At 34.8% G+C, this 19,307-nt stretch overlaps 1 protein-coding gene across 2 annotated transcripts in view; it reads left to right on the top strand.

Moving 5' to 3' along the window:
- Positions 1–19,307, top strand: part of APBA1 (amyloid beta precursor protein binding family A member 1) — a 91,302-nt gene that overhangs the window by 57,844 nt on the left and 14,151 nt on the right. For both annotated transcript variants that reach the window (XM_070935595.1, XM_070935594.1), the window contains exons 3-4: positions 5,244–5,345; positions 10,281–10,320. In XM_070935595.1, the coding sequence (XP_070791696.1) occupies positions 5,244–5,345; positions 10,281–10,320 (142 nt within the window). The remainder of the gene's footprint in view (positions 1–5,243; positions 5,346–10,280; positions 10,321–19,307) is intronic.

Genomic DNA, 19,307 nt, shown 5'->3' with positions numbered 1-19,307 from the left:
CAAATAAAGGCATTCCTTCCTGAGTTTGTGCGCCCTCTCTTTTGGGACCAACAGAGGAATAACTTCGCACAGTGAATACCTCTCAGCCATGTTGAAGAACAGTTGGTGACAGCCTTTGCTTGGTTTGCAAGCTTCAGAGAAGCACAGATTTGTTTTCGTGTCATTTTGAAAATTATACACATGGGTAATATGGTTTGATGAACTGGAGTTTTAATGTACTTTTTTAACTTAATGTGTGTCTTCACCTCTTTGTTGAGGTAATGCTCATTCTATTTTTAACTTAGTTCTGAATCCAATGCTAGAGTTATTTTGTAAAGCTTCTGGGGTTGTTGTTTTTCCTATAGCAGGGACAATCTATTATTAATAAAGGGAATAGAGAAGGTTGCACTGAATAATTGAGTAGGTTTCAGGTGCTGGAAGGGGCTAAAGGATTCTGATCAGCAATATGGATGTGAGGAAGTGCTCAACATTTGCTTAAAAAAAAGTTTTGGAGTTGTACTTCAGAACGCTGATGAGAGGACATTTTATTTATAATAAATTATACAATGAACACCCGCATTCCAAAATAGCACACTTTAAATGCTGTAATAGTCAGACCTTTGTTAATTGATTAACTGTCCCCGCCTCTTACTTCAATTTCTTTTATTTTGCAAACTTAGTTCAGCTTCTATTACAAATAAATAATACAAAAAAAGAAATAAACATTTTTGTTAGAAAATGATAGCAGCCACAATAATATAATTGTGTCACATCACTTTGGCTTTTTTTGATTTAGGTTTTTAAACAGACAAAATTTCATTTTTCAAGAGAATTCAATACTTTTGTTACATGTCATAAGCCGTGTGTGTGTGTGTATGTATATGTGCGTGTGCGTGCATCACTCTTCAAACTTTAGATGCTAGAAGTTGTCTATCATTTAGGGGCAGGGGGGCTAGTGTAGAATATGTTACAGTCTTTATTACATAATTATACTTTTCTACAAAGTTGGGATAAGTTCTTTGCAGAGCACATATGTTATCCTGTATTCAACTGTATTTGCAGATATTTGTGTTAATATGTTCAAGTCATACATTCTCTCTCTCTCTCTCTCTCTCTCTCTCTCTCTCTCTCTCTCACACACACACACACACACACACACACACACACACACCTACCTCACTCTTACATTTTCAAAAATAACATTACAATGAGTGCACTCATTCAGTGACTATTTGAACTTGTGATGGCACAAGTGGTATTTACAACCGGTTCTCAAAAGTTCTGGCCATGACAGCACACCCATAGTTTATTTTTATTTTTATTTTATTTTGAATTTGTATACCGCCCTTCTCCCTGAGGACTCAGGGCGGTGAACAGCCAAGTAAAAAATATCGAATACAAATATTAAAATACAGTTAAAAGATATATATAAATTTGGCCCCATTAATTAAAAACGATAAACAAAACAATTAGAAACACTTAAAAAATTAGGCCAGCCCGGCTTGTTGGAAAAAGAAGGTTTTAAGGGCACGGCGGAAGGCACTGAGGTCATGGATTCTCCTTATCTCTGGGGGCAACTGATTCCAGAGGGTAGGTGCCCCCACAGAGAAGGCCCTCCCCCTGGGGGTCACCAGCCTGCACTGTTTGGCTGATGGCACCCCGAGGAGGCCCTCTCTGTGGGAGCGCATGATGGGTGGCAGCAGGCGGTCTCGAAGATAGCTAGGCCCTATGCCATGGAGCGCTTTAAAGGTGATAACCAACACCTTGAAGCGCACCCAGAAGACCACCGGGAGTCAGTGCAGCTCACGCAGGAGCGGTGTTACATGGGAGCGCCATGCTGCTCCCGTCACTACCCGTGCTGCTGCATTCTGGACCAGTTGGAGCCTCCGGGTGCTCTTCAAGGGGAGCCCCATGTAGAGAGCGTTGCAGTAATCAAGGCGAGAGGTGACGAGGGCATGAGTGACTGTGCACAGGGAATCCCGATCAAGAAAGGGCCGCAACTGGCAAATCAGGCGAACCCGACAAAAGGTCCCCCTGGTTACAGCCGTCAGATGTTCCTCCAAGGACAGCTGCGTATCCAGGAGGACTCCCAGATTGCGAGCCCTCTCTGTGGGGGCCAAAGACTCGCCCCCAATAGTCAGTGATGGAGTCAACTGACTATATCGGGATGCCGGGAACCACAGCCACTCAGTCTTGGAAGGGTTGAGCTTGAGCCTGTTCCTCCCCATCCAGATCCGTTCAGCCTCCAGGCACTGGGACATCACTTCAAGGGCATCGTTGGGGTGGTCCGGGGTGGAGATGTACAGCTGGGTGTCATCAGCGTACTGGTGGTATCTAACCCCAAAGCCACGGATGATCTCGCCCAGCGGCTTCACATAAATGTTGAACAGAAGGGGCGAGAGGACCGACCCCTGAGGCACTCCACATATAAGAGGCCTCGAGGTCGACCTCTGCCCCCCTGCAAACACGAACTGCGACCGGTCGGAGAGAAAGGAGGAGAACCACCATAACACGGTGCCCCCCATCCCCAACTCTTCCAACCGGTGCAGCATGATACCATGGTCGATGGTATCAAAAGCCGCTGAGAGATCTAACAGGACCAGAACAGAGGAGCAACCCCTGTCCCGAGCCCTCCAGAGATCATCAACCAACGCGACCAATGCCGTTTCAGTGCTGTGCCCGGTCATGTGATTGCAGTCTGGGCACTTGGCAATCAGTCTGGATTTCCAAACTTTGCAACGTCTTGTGGTCACACAGTCACAGTTGTGACCTTCTCTGTTGACTTCCCATGAGCAAAGTCAATGGGGAAGCCTTTAGGAACTTGGAAGTTGTGGTCATGTGATTTAATGTCTTATGGCCTCCTTTTCAACGGTAGTGAGGTCCGCCATTGCTAAGTAACATGGTCACGTGATGTTGAAATTCTGATTCCAATTACCATTGTTAAGTAGGGAATACCTATAGCAGTCATAGTTTCTCTTCCTACATTTATTCTATTTTCATATCATTTTTTCCCACTTCTTTCTTCTCATTCCTGGTCTAAGACTGATTCTTGATTCAGTATCACTGAAATGGTATGTCTTACATTCAGAAGCTCTCATTCTTTCAATTTTTTATTATAAACAATTAGATCAGCCATGCTGTTTGATTTGTTTCTTTTCCATGCGTACAAAGGACTAATGTTTAAATCATGTATTTGAAATGAATATTGAATATTTGAAATTGAAATAATGTATTTGAAATGAGTATTTAAAACAACAATTTTATTAATGCTGATATGTATTTAATTCTGCATTACTCACAGTGTTTTAAAAGATGCTCAGTAGAAAAGTTTTCAAATTTATCATTGGTTTTTAAAAGAACCGTGGAGAAAATCTATCTTTCTGGTAGCTTTGACAATGATCTGATGACTCATAATGAATAAATTTAAAATAAACTGAATAATCTAAATGCTTTTTCTATTTCACATGTTGATAATAGTATTTGCTACTGTATTGCTATTATTTGGAAGCCACTAGTAGGATTAAATTCTGATAGATAAAAGCTCCTGAAAAGCAATAAAATAAAAAGAATAGACAACTGACAGCCTTTTATGGAGCAGGAGCTATTTGCTACAGTAGAATGACCTTCTTACAGCTATTAAATAACAGAGAAGGTTAATCTACATAGGTAGCACAGCAACATCTCCTATTACTGGCTTCATTTTCAAGTCTTGAGCGTATAATACCACTGGAAAAAGCAATTTGCTGCCATCTGCTAGTGGATTATTTTCTTGTTGAACAGCAACTTCAAAATGGAGAATTTCTGGATGTACGACACTGAGTATCTTAGGAACATGGTAGGTAAATTATAGAAATAGAATAAATAGTGATAGATGCTGCTGCCCTATGCATGTTTACTCAGGATTAAATCCTATTTAATTAAAGTTTAGCCCTACATTAATAGGTACAGGTAATATTCATTGAAATGATTGTATTAGCATAATTACAAATTGTTAGTAAGATTGCATTGCAATAAAAATAAGTTTGTTAATTTGTCATAAAGTATATAGATTATATACGTTGTTCTGCCTAATGTATGATATGATAATTTACATATGAAACAGGAAATGCTATTGTAAATAGTAAGTAAATTAATATTTGTGCTGGTATTTTTTGTTGAGTGAAAATACATCAATCATAGCACAAGGTCTTGCAAGAGAACAACAGTTTCAACAGAGGCACTGCTTATTGGTCTGATGTGTAATGATTCAGAGCAAATTGTCTATATTTCATGTATGGATCTGATCTTGGCAACTTAGTGTCAGCAACAGAATTACATTCGAACAACTATAGTCTTTTGGTATATAAACGGTGTAGTATGTAAGAAAAACATATATGAACGAGCAGGGAAGATGAATGAGCAGAAAGAAGATGGGATATGCCTCCTTGCTCTCAAATATATCTCAAAATGAATTGGCCACCATTTGGACCTCTATATGATGAATGAAGCAAGAATAATGGGGTAGGTTGTTTATGTTAATTTTACAAACCTGTTGATTTCTAGAACTATCATGGGTAAATATTGCTAAAACTGAATCCGGAATTGATAAATAATACAGGTTTTGAAGAGAAAACATTATTTGCTTATTTACATAGCTTTAAAGAATGCCTGACTCCCAACAATTCTGAACCCTTTATATTATAAAAAAAGCTAAAACAATAAAATAAAGCAGCAAAGGGGTTTTCATCAGGAAAAGAAAACCAAACAAAACCAAGTCTTACATCATCCTTTTCCCAGACCTGGAAAATAATCCAGGCTTTCAGTACTTTTTGGAATATCATCAAGATGGAAGCCATATGGATTGGGAGGAATGAGTACTTTGGAGTACCTTGGGCTTTCACTTGTCATCTATCAACAACTGCTTAAAACAAACATGACTTCTTATGGGATTGTATTGTAGCTGGGTAGGGCCACCATGCATTCCTTTTCTCCCATTTCTGGGAGAGAAGATGCAGTTTTTTTAAGAATTGCCAAAATGCTTTGAAGCACTTTTTTTCTCTTTAAATTTGAAGTACTGCTCAAGCTCAGTATTGCAGTTTGTGATTCTCAGTTTTATTTCTTAATGAGTAAATATAAATCTGAAGGTAGTGTTGTGGGAATTCAGTTAAATTAACTGAGTTTACTATTTTTTTGGAACCCTCAATCCAATTTTGAACCTTGAGACCAAAATAGTAAAATGTTATATGTTACTTGCTCAGAATTATATTTCCTTGTATATCCTGTAGTCTCCATCTCCTGATCCATCTTCACCTCAAGGTGCTGAATCATCAAGTATACAACATCATCAAGATGTCTGTGGTACAGCAGAAACCCCCACCAATAAGGAGGTAGAGTGCAATATTATTAAAATCAGTCCATTTATTAGAAATATTTTCCAAGTTTCATTTTATGTTTTGCATTACACAAACTGGAAATACGATTATTTTGGATATGTATTTTTTCTTCTTTAAACATTTAAAGAATTCATCACTACCTGCAGTGCCAATAAATTTTATGCTTGTCAATAAGCAGACAGGTTTATAAAAATAGGTTACTAAATAATCCTGAAGGAGTGTTAGATTTATTTATTCTCTTTTAAAATATCTTCCATAAAGAAGAAGTAGAAATCGTATTTTCATGTAAATCTACTTCCTATAAAACAATGCCATTCTGTTATATGCTGGCAAAGTTACATACTTGTAGTATATTGGCAAAACATAGCCGATAGCTTTGCTTTTCTCACGTTTTATATGTAGAGACTAACAATGGCTTTCTTTGTAATGTTTATAATATTTGTTGTTATGGGAGAGGTTAGACATTTGCTCCAAACAACAAATAGAAATAAGTCCCCTTCTTCGTTCTTTAAAGGCAGCAGATCCTTGGGAACTAAGTATTGTGTACTACGTATGAGAAAACACAAAACTAGCAGCTGAAACCAGATGGATTAAGTCATTTCTGCTACATCTGCTTATATGTTGAATACTACAAAATATGGACCCTAGAAGCAGAAAAGATTTCTAACTGACCAAAAAGATGAAAATCCAAATATCAATATAAATCAAACACAATAACTGAGCCTTTAAGACAATGATGCTACAGTATTAATAATAGATGTATGCATATATACTGTGTACATTTCTCATTATGTTTGTTTCATATTATCAGGACTATTAAATTCTTTTTTGCAAAAGTAATAACTGTAAGTTGTGAATATGGCACTATAATAGAAAGTGTTACGTTTTCTAACGTATAGGATACTTGCCTCTTGAAATTCTTCTGTGTTTGAAAAAAATGACTTTTTTACCCAGTATCAGAAGAATAAATGTAGTAGCCACATCTGAAAATCATTCATACTTCTGTAATTACTTATGAACTTCCTTGGGGTTAGTATATTAACATTTATTCTGACATTAATTAAAATTCCAATATGAACCTCTTCTCTGATGCCTCCAGTCAAGTTTTTCTTCAATACCATCATTCAATAATTTTTTCCTTCTTTTTCCCCCATGATATTTGCTGTGAAAGGGAGAAAAACAGAATAGCTACCCCAGAACTTAAACTGGTAGCTGTTGGAGCAATCATTTAGGAAATACCCAGAGCTTCATGGGTGAGTCTCTTCACCCACTCAATCTGCCGTGTTAAGGCCAGAGTGGGGAACCTTCCTGTTGGTAGTTGCATTTCTTCAAAATAATCTGCCAGGGGGCCACTTTGGAGGGCAGGCTAAAGCAAATGGGTGAAGTCAGAGCCCAAAGTTAGTTGTGACATGTTTTATCTCTGACAGTCTCCCCCTTTTCTGTCTTCCTCTTCATTCCCTTCTGTAAGAGAACTTAACACAACCAAGACCAATGGTTCAAGGTGATGGAGAGAGGAATCATATAATCATTTTTGTATAAAACCAAATATTTAAGGCAAGATTAATCAGAATATTGCACACAGAGTTCTTTGTTACAAAGAATACAAATTTCAACCTTTCACCATATACATTCTATTTCGGAAGGAATCTAGGCTTATAGTAATAACAGCAGCCAGAATGAATCAAACCTTTTGTGCACATGATAGCAAGCTGTTCTCAGAAACTTTATACATTTAATTATGCTGCTTTATTGTCACGTCTATTGAATATAGTAGACAATGTACTATATAACCTGTTCATTGCAATTGTATAAATTATTTAAAGGGCTTATTAGTATAGTGGGATCAAAAATAATTGCAGGCATGTAATGGATCAGGTGATGATCCCAGTGATAATTTCTTCTGTGAAAACAGATGTCAGAATTTTACCTAATGCTTAATTTTCAGAAACTGCCTTGTTAGCAGGCCCTTTTCTATTATTTGGTAGTAACTTTTTTCTCACTTGGATCTGCGGTTTTCTTATTCCAAGCTATTGCAACATTGACAAACCTATATACTTTCAAATGAATCTTTATCACATCAAACATTATGTATGTAATAATAACAAAACTAATAAACCACATAATTTGATTGACTTGCTCATAAAATCCTTGTGATAAAGAAGCCAATAATATAGATGCTCTTCATTCATTTTAAGTTAAAATAGTGTACTCCAGCAAATGTTTTCTGCCAATTCTGTAGTACAAATTTAAGGATTAACTATTGTTTCATCTTTAGAAGTAAAACTACTTCTAAAAGTTAACATCAAATACCATTGATCATTTTCAAAATTACAAGTAAAAACCCATTGAAAAGTAGTTTCAGTTATAAACTGTTAGTGGTAAATATATACTTGAATATCTCTAAAAATTGTTGCTATTTGGCTTTGTCCTGAAGAAATAATTTTGAAATATAGATTGATCTGGGTTTTTTTGAAACTGCTCAAATGCATATGTCTTACTGCTTTCTGTCACTAATAAATTCTGCGGTTAACTGCACATACATATGGCTGAATCTTTTATATGTTTCTCAGAATTATATTCCAGACTGCCTGATTTAGTAATAGCAAAAAAACATAATTTATTTGGTGTTTTTTTTTAGCAAAAAAGTTCGAACTCATACATTGTGATTGATATCAATCATGATCAATCATGATTTCTTAATTTGGATGGGTTCAAATATTGTGTTAAACCAAGAAAATTCTAAACTATGTTATATCTTAGGATGTAGTGTTCATATGTTTAGTAGTCTGAACTGACTAGAGGACAGCTTAAAGCTTTTATCACAATTCTGGATATATAAATCCTTTTTAAATAGTAATTTTATTAAACACTAGACAACCCATCATAATTCAAAAATATTTCATTACCAAATTCCACAGTGCCTTCAGCAATGACAGAACTTTTAACATACTGGAAAAGTTAATAAAAATTCAGGGATGCATTCAGAAACATATCTGCCTTGAAAATAACCCATGTTGAACTTTATAGCACATGAAACATCAGCACAGGAAACATTTTATGGCATTTTGTTTTATATCATCAACCATTTTATGATAATGTTTATGTCATAAAATATTTTATAAAATTTGCCAACTTTCCATAGAAGCCATGGGTGTTGGATTTTAAATGCATCCTGTAAGTTAGCTCGTTCGAAGTACTTTGGTTTAAAAACTGTTACCTATGATGCAATTTCACCCAGTTAAAGGTTACAGGAACTACAGTTTTAATAGTATATAGATATATAGATTACAATTAAACAGATAAAAATTAGTGCAAACTAATAAAACACACAAAAGAATAAAACTAAAAACTAGAAAATGCAGAAAAAGAAAGAAACTAGAAAGAAAAATAGAAAAGAAAGAAATATATAAAGAAATAACTTAATCACAGCAAGTCTAAACAATTTTAGTAATGTATCATCTTCTCTTAAAATACAGCAAATGGTATTTTCTACCCATATCTCATCTCTTAGCTATAAACAAATCCTTAAAGCCTAATTATTCAATCCTAGTTAGCAAAAGTCTATTAAGTCTATTGTCCCTTCTCTCAAAACGCTTCAACATTTTAAAAAGTTTGTTATGTAATGTAGGAAAATCCAGTATAGGAAAGTTGTCCAGGTCACTCTTTTGGTTTGTTATTTGTATATCCCTTTTTACTTATTAAGACACTGACCAGTTTCATTTGTATATCCAGTGTAGCATCTTTTCCCATATCATTATTTTTAATGCCTGTCATTTTTAAATCCACTATCAAATCAGTCTTAGTTTTGTCTGGTAAAAATTGTTCGTCTTCCATCATATCCTTTAAACATAGTCTGCCTATAATGGCAGTCAGTCTTAACATTAACTTCTGGGTCTATTGTTCACAAATTTCCTTCAATAGGCCCATGTTAAAGTATTTTGCTCCATTCTTTATTAGTAAGTCAAATTCAAGTGTTTTCCATTAATTGTAATTAGTTCCTTCTGGTTCTCTCTAGTGTCCAACTTTCAAAGTTCCATCCTAACATTTTTTTAAAAAAGAATTTAAAAACAACAGGATTTTCCCCTTCCAACAGGAAGGATTCTCATAATTAATTTCAAAATCTTATTTCAAAGGCCTCTAGCCCCTTTCATCTGTTTGTAACTTTCCAAAATCCAAGTTCTAATAATCCTTTTGTTATTTATTCCGAAAATGATTTTTTAAAGTCCCCAAATTTATGTTTAAAACTTCTTTTGCTAAGGATTGAAGGAAACTTACCTGGTGCTGTAAAACATTGATATGGAAGTTCCTAATGGGTGAAAAGCAGAAGCAGTTTCAAAAGTGATTAAAAATGGAAGTATGCAATCAGTGTCCATAAAGCCACCATCCATAATTTGAACAAAGATGCCTATCCAGAGCTTCACACTCACTGGAGGTTGTGGACTTGTGGTCTCCTCTTGTGGACCAAGTTGTGTGTGATCTCAAGTCCTCTCCTTGTCCAGAGAGGAATTACAAAGCAGTGGTCTATTCAGTGGCTTTTCATTCTGCCACTTTTGTTAGCCCTGCTTTTAGTGGAGGGATCTTCCGTTCATTATTTTTTCCCTGGAAGTCCTCGATATTGAAATCCTTGAATACTTTGCATTATTTTTCTTAATGACATCTTGTGTGTTAGAAATATTAACATTTATATACCGGTACTTATGTAAATCTGGAAAGTCTTAATTAATGCTAAGGGTATACATTTCAGAATAACTTATTAATAAAGAACTAATACTTTGAAACATGTTTAAGTATTTCTTAATAGGCTGTCTGCAGAGATTGGGTAATAATGTCATTGTGTGATGAATAACTGCCAGGTCTGCATGAAAGGCTTTTTAATGCAAACCTCAGCATGCTTAGCTTGGTTTGATATCCTGTTTGTCTTAATTACAGTCAAGGAAGAGCTTGGCTTCTTTCCCAACCTATGTTGAAGGTAAGCTGTCAACCTGTCTTTTGTTTAAATTTAAATTGGTCTATACGGATATATAAAGTGGGATGAATTATTAAACTGAAAAGTTTTCAGATTCATTTGAATGTTTTCTGAGATCTCTATTTATGCATAAAGAATAGAAGAACATCTGAGAAAGAAGCAGGCTTTATCACTTGAGATTGCCGAGAAAGAAATGTCATCCCTGAATGATTCATCTGTTTAAAAAATAACAACTTTCAAGATTTGTGGATTTTTAGAAATAGGAATTGGCTAAAAGAGATAACACTGGAAAGAAAACAATAAACTTGATTAGAACACTAGCTTCTTCAATTGTTTTGTCTGTCAGCAGTTGAATTAGAGTTATAGTCATATAATTTTATTACAAGTTTTAAAAAGAAAAAGAAAAACTAACAAAAACTAATTTAAAAGGAAGAAAAAAGAAGGAAGAAAAAGGCAAAGCCAAAAGTGCAGGGAAAAAAAAAAGAAACAAAATATTAAAAAGTAGCTTCTGATTTTTTTTACAGCAGTTATAGCTATAGATGTAAATTAATCTCTTATTCTGGGTCACATTTTTCTATAATTTTTTTTTTCTATTCGTCATACTGAGTAGAACATATATCATAATTTCATTTTTTTTCTATTCACACAAAAAGTCTGTAAGAAGTCTCCAGTCAGCATTAAACTTAGTCTCTTTTCTCTGATCAAAGCAATTAATTTAACCATCTCAGTAAGTTCCATCATCTTCACCATCCATTCCTCCATTGTGTGTAATGTCAAATCTTTCCACCTTTGTATAAATGTATGTATAAAAGTAAAGTTCATTGACTTCTTCCCAACAGTTTATTGATCGGTTCCAAAAGAAACACCTCTGGTTTCAATGGTATATTAATCTTTAAAATCTTCTGAATTAATATATGTTATTATATAATGTTATTGAGTTAAAATTTTCAGCAGTTTAGCAACTATAAAGTATGCTAAAATATCCATCATAAATTTGAAGTACTTTCATATATTATATATTTATATATTATAGAGAAGTTTTCATTTGAAATATACCAGCAATATATCATTTTATTAAAAATACATTTAAAGATTATAACATAATGTATATTTTAATCCTTTTGAGTGCATATTCTCCCACTGTTCCATTTATACATTATAATCAAATTTTATATCTTCCTTCACTTGTTTTTCAGCAGACATTTATACATTTTAATAACATGTTCATCCTTTGTACACAGTTCTATTTCAAACTCAGTCTTAACAATACTTAAAACCAATACCTAAATATTTCTAATAATTGTACATGAGAAAACCATTGACAAGTGTAGCCTTCTGTTTCAAGATATTCTCTTTATTTTATTTTGGATTCTTCTTGACAAAAATTGCAATATTGCAATGCCATAGGTTAGTAATTTGTGTTTACTTATCATTTTTCTTCAATGAAGTTCATCTAGTGCTGAGAGCTACAAAGATATTTTTAGGCACAATCTGGGTTCATGTTTGTTCCATATTTTCAATATTGCACATCTAACAAAATTATTTTTAAAATCTACATTAACCTTAGCTTTATTATACCATAAATATCCATGCCCTCCAAATCTCAGATCATGTTCTTCTAGTTGCAAAAGCCCCCTGTTTATCAGCAACATCCACTCTTTCATCCAAACTATAAACGGCAACCTGCAAAATATAATTTCAACTCAGTTGACCCCAGTCTTCCTTTTTGTTTTTTGTATCTGGTAACACCTTATATCCAACTCATGATTTTTCTCCTGCCAAACAAATTTAGATAGACCTTTCCACATAATTGATGTACAATGTCCAAATGGATATTGTCCTGAACAAAAAAATAGCATTCATTCATGTTAATTGTAGAAATTCTCCCTAGCAATGACATTGTGTTTTCACCCATCTTAACATATATTTTTTTTATTTCATTCCATGTCTTAGCATAATTATTTTGAGATAAGATACAATTCATATTTGTCATATTAATACCCAAGTATTTTATCTTTTTCTCAACCTTAAAACCCATTTTATTCTTATTTTTGATCTTATATCTTCATAGTTTTTGTTAACATCTTTGCCTTCTGTTTGTTAACCTTAAAACCAGCCAATGTATCAGTTCTTTTAGAGGTGCAGCAGCTTAGTGATGGTGAAGATGGTCTCTGGTCCAGCAGTTCGAGTCCTAGCACTGTGTGGTGGGGTGAACTCCTATCGCCTCAGCTTCTGTCCACCTAATAGCTTGAAAGCATGTTCTATGTAAGTAGATAAATAGGTACCACTTTAGTGGGGAGACAGGTTGGTTTTCTGTGCAGGCAGTAGGTTCCTGCCGGTTCTGAACCTTCCCAGTTGCAGTGCTCATTTACAAGGCAGCTCTGGCAAAGGGTTTAGGATGACACTGCAGGAGAGTCACTTGTCTTTCTGGTGCGAAGACAGCTCACTCTCCTCTGGTGCATTTTAGGCAGTGCTCAAGCATGTCCTACAAGAGCGCTGGTAAATTGGCAGCCAAAATACTTCACTGCAAAACCATGGTGATCTGACTAATGTAACAATGCCATATGCTAAAAACAACAACCGGTTCTTTTAGCCTTCCATTAATATTTCAGTTCCCTTTAAAGGATCTTCCAAAACTAGCATCAAAACCCGCATCTATAAAATGTCTTCACTTAATAAGTCTCTTAAAAATTTTACCTCCCATAATCCTCTCATGCTGTCTAATGTCTCTATTCAATTTTGAGAACCAAACTCAACAGAAGAGGGGACAATGGACAGCCCTGCCTTGTTCCTTTTGGTATTGCATATGTTTTTGTTAGATCTTCTTTAACAATAATTTGTGTTTTCAACAAAGTATAAATCTACTTTACTCATTTTATAAAATACTCTCAAATTCAGATAATCCCAAACTTTAAATAATACAATTCAGTTCAAATTGTCAAAAGCTTTTTCTGCGTGAAAAAAAATAATGCAGCTTGTTTCTCATTATGTTGTTCCAAATATTCCACAACAATGTCTAAGGACATTAACTTTTAACTATCTTTTAGATAAAAACCTATATTGAGCTTCATGAATAAAATAAATATTTACAGTCTATCAGCTATGTTCATTGTGAATATCTTATAATCAATCAATAATGATATTAGTCTATAATTGCTTGTTGAAGTCAAATCTTGTCTTACTTTATGTATAGTGCTATATTACTGTAAAACGCTAGCATTTTTCCCTTGTAAAATAGAATTCATTGAAAAGATTGCTCTGTTTAAATTCCACGTTAGATCTTTGTAATCCATAACTAAGCCAAAAATTTAGAAAAGTCAATACATGTAGCTCTAATTCAAAATTATCTCTTCCAGATTCCTTTTATATCTGTTGTGATTTTTCTATTGTCTCCTCTGCAATATCCCAGTTCTTCGTTAAAGTTTTCTAAAAATTACCTTGTCTTTTAAATAGAATTCCGTCAAATGTCTCCCATTTAAAAGTAAAAAATTCACACCTAATATATTCCAGTGAAATGGAATCTTTTTTTTTGCAAATCATAATTTTTTGCATAAGTCAGGTAGGAGTATTCTTTCTTCTACATAGAAGTTGATAGGGATTTCTTTTAGGACAATTATATTTGCATTATTGATCTTCAGTTTTATATTAAAATGTTGCAGGACTTGATCCCTTGTCTTCTTTTTCGCAAAATGGACAAAATTATCTCTTAGAACATTTCTTATTCTTGCAAATCATGAATTTATTTTACAATCTATTTATCTCCACTTCTGTGCCTTCATCTATTTTTTTCCCAAAGCTGTGAATTTGGAATCAGTGACTCAGGCATTTTTTTGCCAAATTGATCAAACACTTGAAATAAATCTAAATGTAATTGCTTTCTCTGAAGGCTGTTTGCAAAATTCTTTTTAGTCATGCAGTCTTTTGAGTCATCACTGTTATAATCCAAGAGCGAAAGGTTCAAACAAAGCAAAAAAGAAAATCAAACTTCCCCTTCAGTCCCATTTATGCTATAATTTCAAATCCACATCACATTTATATTTTCATGGTTACTGTCAGGGTTCCAAGCAATAGACTCATAGCAAGCAAAACTCTGAGGCAGGTAGATTCCTCAAAGAATAGCTTTATTGGATATATCATATTGGCACAAGTCTGGTGAAAATTGAGTCTGAAGGTTCCCGCGGTTTTCACCTAATTAAAAGTAAAAGTTTGTCACTTTCTCAAAACAATCACATGGTCCAATCACACCACTGTCTGGTTGCCTGGTGACATCACTCCTCCTTCCTCTGACCAGCTGTGAGAATGTACTTGGTTCCCAATAGAAAGTATTTTGTTTTGGCTACGAAATCCCAGCTATCTCAAATTCCCCCTCCCTATCCCTCAGCTTGAGTGTGGCAGTACTGAAGCTTCCGTGACTTCAGTCAGGTCAGCTTCAGGGTTGACAGGCGCCCCCCCTTAATTGAAAAGGACTTCCTGCAAAGAAAAGAAAGCACAGAGAAGTTAGTCAAGATTCAGTCTAGCCCCCCCTTCCTCCCCCTGGAGGCCCCTTAGGTTTCTGGGGGTACTCATTATGAAACTGACCAACCTATCTGCCATCATGTCCCAGCTCTTGACCCAAGTGGGTTCAGAGAGGGAGTACCCCTTCCACTGTATAAGGTACTGCAACTTACCCCTATGCAATTTTGAATCCAGAATCTTCTTTACGTCATAATGCATGTCCCCCTGCACCACTATTGGTTTTGCGGCTGCCTGATCCACCGGTCTGATCAGGGAGTCTACCGCTGGCTTTAACAAACTGTTGTGAAAGACTGGATGCACTTTCCGTAGCAAGTGAGGGAGACTAAGCTGTACTGTAACAGGGTTCATTACGTTCACTATAGGGAAAGGCCCTATAAACTTTGGTCCTAGCTTCTTTCACAGGAGTTTTAATCTTAGGTATTTTGTTGAGAGGTAGACCTTGCTCCCGACCCGGAATGGCTGTTAGGAGCTCTGGCGTTTTTCAACTTGCACATTATGGGGTTTTGCCACTTCTCGCAAAGCCCGCTATCTCAAATCCCCACTCCCTATCCCTCAGCTCCAGTGTAGCAGCACTGAAGCTTCCAAGATGGCTTCGGTCAGGTCAGCTTCAGGGTTGACAGTTACAATCAGGAACCCAATCATGTTACTTTTATCTTTTGTTTTATAATTCCACCAATAGTCCACATTCTTCAGTAGCAAGCAAAAACCATTCCCATGAGCAGAGTTAATTGCCTTACTAAATTTTAGTGTCTCCAGTACAGATTTGTAAAACTATCTTTTAAAAATAGCAATCCACCATCTGTTTTAAGCTTCCTGAGATCACCTCTTGTTAAGCTTTTTGCCAAATGTTCTTTCTACTTTAAATCTTCAAATTTTCTTTTAATTTTGTAATCCTGTAAGAATTAAAACTCAGCAAGAGGAGTTATTATCTGCTCTAAAAGAAAATCTCATTCTGTAGGATAATTCGAAACGTGGCTAAGAAATTAGGGTTAACTGACTTATTGTTAGTCAAAGCTACATGGCAACTGTGAATTTGGATGAAATCTTTCACCTCTCAGCTGCTCAACTAGTGAGTGAACCACAAAAGTTTTGTTTCTGCAGTTTACTTACAGGTTGTCCGGAGAACTAGTGGTTCATTTCATGATCTCTTCTTTGTGCTGAGGTATCCAGCATTGGCTTTCTGGGCACCAATCTCCACTATGATGCTATTTTTGTTTCATCAAAAATGAGTAGATTGCTATTAATCCTTATCGGAAACTCTGAATGAAAGTTTTATTCAACAAGATCCAAAGGAAGAAGAATTTCAAGGAATATAGGTCACCATTTGGGAACTGGTGTTTATAATTTCATTTCCATTCTCTTTACTCTCCTTCATGATGATGGTGGTGACTTACTTTGAAGTTTCTAGTTTTATTGATACAGCTTATTAATGTTTTTAATATAAATTAGTGTTTTGTTTTAAACATAATAGAGTTATTGTAAAGCAATTTATTGGTTGTTTTTCTCAAACCTTTTTTCATACTGGGGAAGATATTCTAGGCCACATTTTCTTGCAGTTCTCCAAGTCTTCTAATTTGTTTAGACAATTCTAAACAAATTCTCCCAGATAAAAATTCCTCCTAGGGTCAACAGAGCATTTATCCTGATGCAGGCAGGACCACTTTAAGGGATCCTATTTGGTACTGAATTGGTGGCAAAACTAGCAACCATTCTTTCACCAATTTCCTCTTACCTGCTATTTGACAGAGAAAAAGGAAGCACACATTTCACATCACCTCTGTTTTGGCTTGTTGTATCTAGTATAGGATTGAACATAATGATTTTCCTAGCCAGATTCAAGAAAAAAAAACCTCCACCATCACGATCACATTTACATCTTCTCTTTTGCATATCTGTACAATCAAGGGTCTGTGGTGTTAATAGTAAATGGCTAGTGAGAAATCATTGCATTGACTTTAAATTGACATGCTAGCCAGTGTTTTTGTCCAACTACAGTAAAAGATTGGTACCTACGGTAGTCCTTTTATATTAACTCATACAATCATTTCAATATAAAAGGCATATAGGTAGATTTTAGATTCAAATCATGTTTATCTGTAATTCAAGTCATATCTGTAAATGGTACTTTTTTTTAAAAAAATGGTTCTATGATACTTGTGCTTTTCAGTCAGCTATTAGGCCACATATACCTATGTATCACTAATTCTGCATGGCTAATTTGCCTCTATAATAGATCAGAAGTAAACTGAATCTAAGCACACCTTAAAGCAAGGTTATTTTTGTGCATGCTGATGTTTAGCATTGAAAGCAACAGTAAGGAGTAATAATTTTGCATGCCTCTGGCTGTACACTAAATTATGTTCAAACATATTATGTATGGATGTTTGTTTTTTTAAAAAAAGAAGAAGAAAAATTAAAAAAAAAACCAGACCTGAAAATTGAATAAATAGCACCTGAAATAGCTAGTGGCTTACATTTTTATTGCTTATTTTTCCTTTGGTTTATGTATCCATAGACCTTATTGGGTGGATTGATTATGTTTTCTTTTACTCCTTATGCCCTTATAACCCTTTCTGTGCATGTCTACTGGGGATTAAGTAACAAAATATGTATTGTGACATTGCAACACAAATTTCACGCCTTTTGTGCAAAACTCTGGATTCAGCAGATGACTTTATTTTCCCTATTTTTTCAACACCACAAACCCCAGAGATAATTGTATCTATGAGACAATGACACAGGATAAGTAATGCATCTTGCAGTCCTACTTTGAAACATTTACTATTGCAGCACATTACTTCTTGTTCTGAACATTCTTCAGAATATTCTAGATCCGTAAATAAAATCTCATTAAGTTGTATTGCAATCACAGCCTTACAGGTCAACAATAAATTAGGCTATTTACAATCCTATGTATTCTTGGAGAATGAATTACATCTAGCATATTAAGATATGCTTCTCCAAATACTTGCATAACAGTTTTTTTTCCAGTTATTGGCACCTACATTTTAATTACACAGGTGCTTCAAATGACTTTTTGAAATTATGCTAACATTTATAGTTTAATTCCAACATTGCAATTTTGGTTGAATATTAATTTTATATTACATTTTCATATTTAATTTTGTTCCATGTGATTTTTGTTGAACCAAAAAGATTTAATTCCATGATCTAATTACTATATGCTTGGCATTTTAATTTGCTAGAGTAAATTTGCTTTAGTCATCTAAAAAACTTAATATAATTAGAATGACAATTCACATTTCTTAATGATGCTAGCAACAACTAATTAAAAATATGAAGATATTTATAGATGTTTTAATTTAAATCTATCTTTGTATGACTTTTACCCCAACATTTTTCTATCCTAAACTTTATTAGCAATCAACATTTGTCTTTTTTGATAAGGTTACAAAAGTAGCATAATTGAATTGAACAATTTGAATTGCTCAACTTCATTGGACGTACAGTATGTTCTTAGAAAGTATTATTTTATTAAGCAAGGTGATAGCACTGATGCATGTGGAAGAGTTATATGAATTGCTACAGTCTGTTTTCCCTGTGACAAATTCTACTGCTGAAGAAGCAAATAACTTTTTCAACAGAATAGCAAGAGCACTTAGACTTATATACTGGTATACTGCTTCATGCTTTACAGCACCCTAAGTGGTTTATAGAGCCAACATATTGCCCCGAATAATCTGAGTCCTCATTTTATTGACCTCGGAAGGATGGAAGACTGAGTCAACCTTGAGCCAGTCACAATTGAATTCCTGATACTGAGCAGTGAGTTTGCCTGCAATACTGCATTGTAATCATTGCACCCCCACAGCCTCAGAAAATGAGGAGACAATAAATACAGAATTTCAAAACTCCATATATTGGAGTATGTATCCAATACTTCTTTTATGCATATGTAGATATTCTCTGCAACCCAGTTGTATTTGAGCATATTATCTTTTCATCTGTGAATTTTCTTTCCACCCAGGACAATAGAAACATCAAATTACTTCTGAAATCAAGCCACACACTATTATCAATCAGAGGGTTACTTTTTTACTGTCTTTTCTCATATCAGTAGGGCTGAAGGAGAAATGCATTATATTTTCTTATATTAGCAAGCCTGTTAATTCACTTATTGATAAAATAAATTACCTATCAGTGATTAAAATATTTTAGAACACTAACATCATTTTACGTCATTGAGCCTGAAACATGTTTTAGAAAGTAGTGCTTTATAAATGTATGAGTTCCATACTACAGTCAAGGTAAGCTTTTTTCCTAGGGTTGCATCTAAGTATATGTGTAAATTTCATGGTTTAGAAGCAGAAGTGAATCATTGGGAAAGCCAGTTTGATATAGTGATTAAGATACTGAGCTTGAAACCGGGCAAGGTGAATAGAAGTTCTTGCCTTGTCACAAAGTCAGCTAGGTAACCTTGGGACAATCATTCTGTGTCAGCCCTAGGTAGGAAG

This window comes from Pituophis catenifer, unplaced genomic scaffold (assembly GCF_029215685.1).
Source record: "Pituophis catenifer annectens isolate HBS135680 unplaced genomic scaffold, rPitCat1.0.hap2 SCAF_2, whole genome shotgun sequence".
NCBI classification, from domain to species: domain Eukaryota; kingdom Metazoa; phylum Chordata; class Lepidosauria; order Squamata; family Colubridae; genus Pituophis; species Pituophis catenifer.
Note: the sequence above shows the minus strand (reverse complement) of the source record. Positions and strands in the feature narration are given on the sequence as shown.